General features: G+C 33.2%; 1 protein-coding gene across 1 annotated transcript in view; it reads left to right on the top strand.

The window, feature by feature from the left end:
* The window catches only part of LOC115287514 (cytochrome P450 20A1), a 47,365-nt gene that overhangs the window by 19,642 nt on the left and 23,568 nt on the right, over positions 1-4,155 (top strand). Inside the window, exon 6 of the mRNA XM_029934035.1 lies at positions 2,597-2,675. Coding sequence (XP_029789895.1) covers positions 2,597-2,675 — 79 coding nt within the window. The remainder of the gene's footprint in view (positions 1-2,596; positions 2,676-4,155) is intronic.

The raw sequence follows: 4,155 nt of genomic DNA, 5'->3' as shown, positions 1-4,155 counted from the left end.
ATACCACATCTTCTTGATCCACTCATCAGGTGATGGACATTTAGGATCTTTCCATGATTTGGCTATTGTTGACAGTGCCGCTATGAACATTGGGGTACATGTGCCCCTATGCATCAGCACTTCTGTGTCCCTTGGGTAAATCCCTAGCAGTGCTATTGCTGGGTCATAAGGGAGTTCTATGGATAGTTTTTTGAGGAACCTTCACTGTTTTCCAGAGCGGCTGCACCAGTTTACATTGCCACCAACAGTGTAGGAGGGTGCCCATCTCTCCACACCCTCGCCAGCACCTATAGTCTCTTGATTTGTTCATTTTAGCCACTCTGACTGGTGTGAGGTGGTATCTCTGTGGTTTTGATTTGTGTTTCCCTGATGATGAGTGATGTTGAGCATTGTTTCATGTGCATGATGGCCATCTGAATATCCTCTTTGGAGAAGTGTCTGTTTATGTTTTCTGCCCATTTCTTCACTGGGTTATTTGTTTTTTTGGTGAGTTCCTTGTAGATTTTGGATACATATCTGATATGTCATTTGCGACTAGCTTTTCCCATTCTGTCGGTTGCCTACTAGTTTTCTTGTTTCCTTTGCAGTGCAGAAGCTTTTTATCTTGATGAGGTCCCTCAGCAGTTACTTTTTGAAGTGTAAAAAGTGGGTGACTAAAGAAATTTTCCTTTAAATACTTAGGAAGTATGTTATAAAATGATACTGAATTCTAGTATAAAGAGAAAAACTTTAATAGAACTAGACTACATCCCATATAGAAAGAAATTAAAGCCAGTAGAGCATTAAAATGAAATGAATATGATTTGAAGAAAGACTAGTCCAAAAATGATTCAGTTTGTTTTTTTCTAGAATCAAATTTATTTCATTCTCTATTTTTATCAATTTCAGCATTCATGTATTTAACCCCAATATTAAATTAATTTACTCATTTCAAATCATACTTAGGTCATTGGCTATATTTTGGGTCTCTGAGAAGTTATTCCTTATATTGAAATCTATAAAAAACATTTTGGTTAAATAACTGGGATAATGTATTTATAACAAAAATCAGTAGAAATGTTGGCTTAATTTCCTGTTATTTAATATTTTCCCCATTTAGTGGTTTAATTTTTATGTCTGATGATTAAAAAATATTTGTTTCTTTGGGCGCCTGGGTGGTTCAGTTGGTTAAGCAGCTAACTCTTGATTTCAGCTCAGGTCATGATTCCAGGGTCATGAGATCGAGCCCCACACTGGGCTCCATGTTGGGCTTGGAGAATGTTTAGGTTCCTCTCTCTCTACCTCTACCCCTCTTTCCCACTCACACTTGCTTTGTCTGTCTCTCGAAAAGAAAACTATATGTGTATATGTGTGTGTGTATATATATATATATATATATGTGTGTGTGTGTGTGTGTGTATATATATATGTACATTTCTTATCAAACATTCACATATTTAGGACTGTAAAAATAAAAGTGGAAAAAATCACTCTAACTTCCACTTCCTGGAATTACCCAGGCAAAATTTCCTAGTTACCCAGGCAAAATAAATTGGTTAAGAAATTCCTAAAATGTCTTCATATTTTAATGAGGAATCAATTTTTGACTCAGTTATTTTTGTTGATTTTTTTTCATATTGATAAGACAGCTTTTTTTAAAAGAGACCTCCGCTGTTATTTCTAGGATGACCTGTTATTTCTAGGATGTTTTTATGCTAGTATTTTCTTTTTCTTCCTGTTTTATTCTTTCCTTATAACTTCAAGGTAGAAATAATTTCAAACTTATAGAAAAGTTGCAACTACTGTAAGGAATTCTCATATATCTTTTACCCAGGTACACCAGCTGTTTGCATTTTGCCCCATTTACTTTTGTCATTCATTACCCACCTCTTTGGAACCATTACTGGAATCATTTGAGAAAAAAGTGGACATTTAGCCTTTTTTCCCCTAATTACTTAAGTTTTATTTCCTAAACACAAGTATATTCTCTTATATAGCAACAACATAGTTTTCAAACTTGGGAAATTGAACATTCATACCGTATTGATCTCCACAGCCCATATTCAAATTTCCTTACTTTCAATAGTCAGACTTCTTTAATGTAGAATAGTTCCTCACCTTTTCTTTGTTTTTTGACATTGACTTTTTTTTAATTTTACTTTATTTTATTAAATGTTTATTTAGTTTTGAGAGGGAGAGAATGAGCACAAGCAAGGGAAGGGTAGAGAGAAAGAGGCAGAGAATCCCAAACTGACTCTAGGCTACACATTGACAGCATAGAGCCCAGCTCAGGGCTCAAACCCATGAACTGTGAGATTATGACCTGTGAGCTGAAATCAAGAGTCACTCACTTTACCAACGGAGCCACTCAGGAGTCCCAAGGAACTTTGACTTTCTAATTATAATTAGTTTTAAAGTGCCTTGACTGAAATTATTAAAATATATTTGAACACTATCTTTAAAGACTCGGAAGTGAATGATTAGCCCACTTAAAATGTAGAGCTTAATTATCAGATCTGTTGGTAAGATAGGAGTTCTTCAGTTATTAGCTTAGATTGCTTGTCATTCTTTAGAAAATGTACTTTATCAGATAATAGGTATGTTTCCTTATTTTCAGGTTTGGTCTGAAATTGGAAAAGGCTTTTTAGATGGATCACTTGATAAAAGTATAACTCGGAAAAACCAATATGAAGATGGTAAGTTTTACTACTCTTAAATTCTAGTAAGAACAAAGGATACATGCCCTAATTTCAATAAGGTTATCTCTGAATCATGAGATCATAGGTCATTTATATTTTCTTTCTTTATGTTTTTCTCCTGTGTTTCCTAAATTTATTAAAGGTTTTTCTTGAACAAAAGAGAGGAAAAAGCAGTGAATCAATAAATGAAGCTCTAGTGTAGAATGAGGTTGGTATAGAGTATAGGAAAATGTAAGGGTACAGTCCTGGAAAGTAATTTGATAATACATACTAAAGTCACAAATAATAGATGAAATTATCTAAAAGAAGAAAAAGTCATGAATATTTTTTTGTAAGGTTATTTCTGTTAGTAGAAAATCAGAAGCAATCTAGATGTCCAACAATGTAGGAATTAGGAAATAATACCAACTTAAATATTAAATATTATATAGATTTTTGTAAGAAATGTAGCAGTGTAAAAAGTCTTGCCATTAAAACACTGAATAAAAATATTCTGAAAATTGTTGGGCATTGGTTATAACCTTATAAAATTTACACAGAAAAATAACAATTTTAATTTAAAATGGCTCCATAAGATTATTCTCCCTTTTTTTGGTTCTATATTTTCTGTCAGTAATTTAATGATTATAATACTTTAATACTTTTATTTCCAGCTGTTTCAGTTCTTTTTTTGAAAGTAGGGTAAATTAAAATACATGGGCCATATTGAAATAATGGATTATTTTCCATTTGTATAATAGTGTTGCTTTCCAATATTCTCTTTCTTCCTTCTTTCTCTCTTTTAATTCTAAAGATTTTGTTTTTTTAGCAATTTCTACACCCAAAATGGGGCTCAAACTCATAACCCTGAGATCAAGAGTCCCACGCTCTGCTGACTGAGCCAGCTAAGTGCGCCTCTTCCTTCATTTTTAAACAAGTGTTCGTTGAGGCCTGTATGTGCTAGGCATTATTTTGTGTGGAGGAGACAAAAATCCCTGCTCTCATGGGGCCCACCGTTCTGGTGATTCCCTTGATGTCCAACATAAGTGCCAAAAAGCCAATTTAACGGACACATTTTCTACACTCTGGTTTTCGGTACCATTGTGATTATCTTGATGGATGCATTAGGATTAATAACCTTGAATAAAAAAAGTATTTCACAAATATTGGTTCAATTTATATAAAATGAAAATAATTTATATTCTTTGATCTAAATAAAAGTAGATTGTGTAACATGACATCTTTGTTGAATTGTAACATTGGCATAAATAAAATTTGAGCTTTTATTAAAAATGAGTCTTAAATACTGCATGGTTTGCCCAAGCTAAGATGAAACCACATCATAAATCAATAAGCATTTTGCATTTTCTTTCATTATCTACTCAAAGTCATGCCTACTGCACCTCTAAACATTTCATTAAATCCAATGATACAGCAAACACTCCCAAAATAAACTTAGATTGTATTGCAGTTTCACTTAACAGTATATAAAATGCTG

Source organism: Suricata suricatta, chromosome 3 (assembly GCF_006229205.1).
Source record: "Suricata suricatta isolate VVHF042 chromosome 3, meerkat_22Aug2017_6uvM2_HiC, whole genome shotgun sequence".
Taxonomy (NCBI): domain Eukaryota; kingdom Metazoa; phylum Chordata; class Mammalia; order Carnivora; family Herpestidae; genus Suricata; species Suricata suricatta.
Note: the sequence above shows the minus strand (reverse complement) of the source record. Positions and strands in the feature narration are given on the sequence as shown.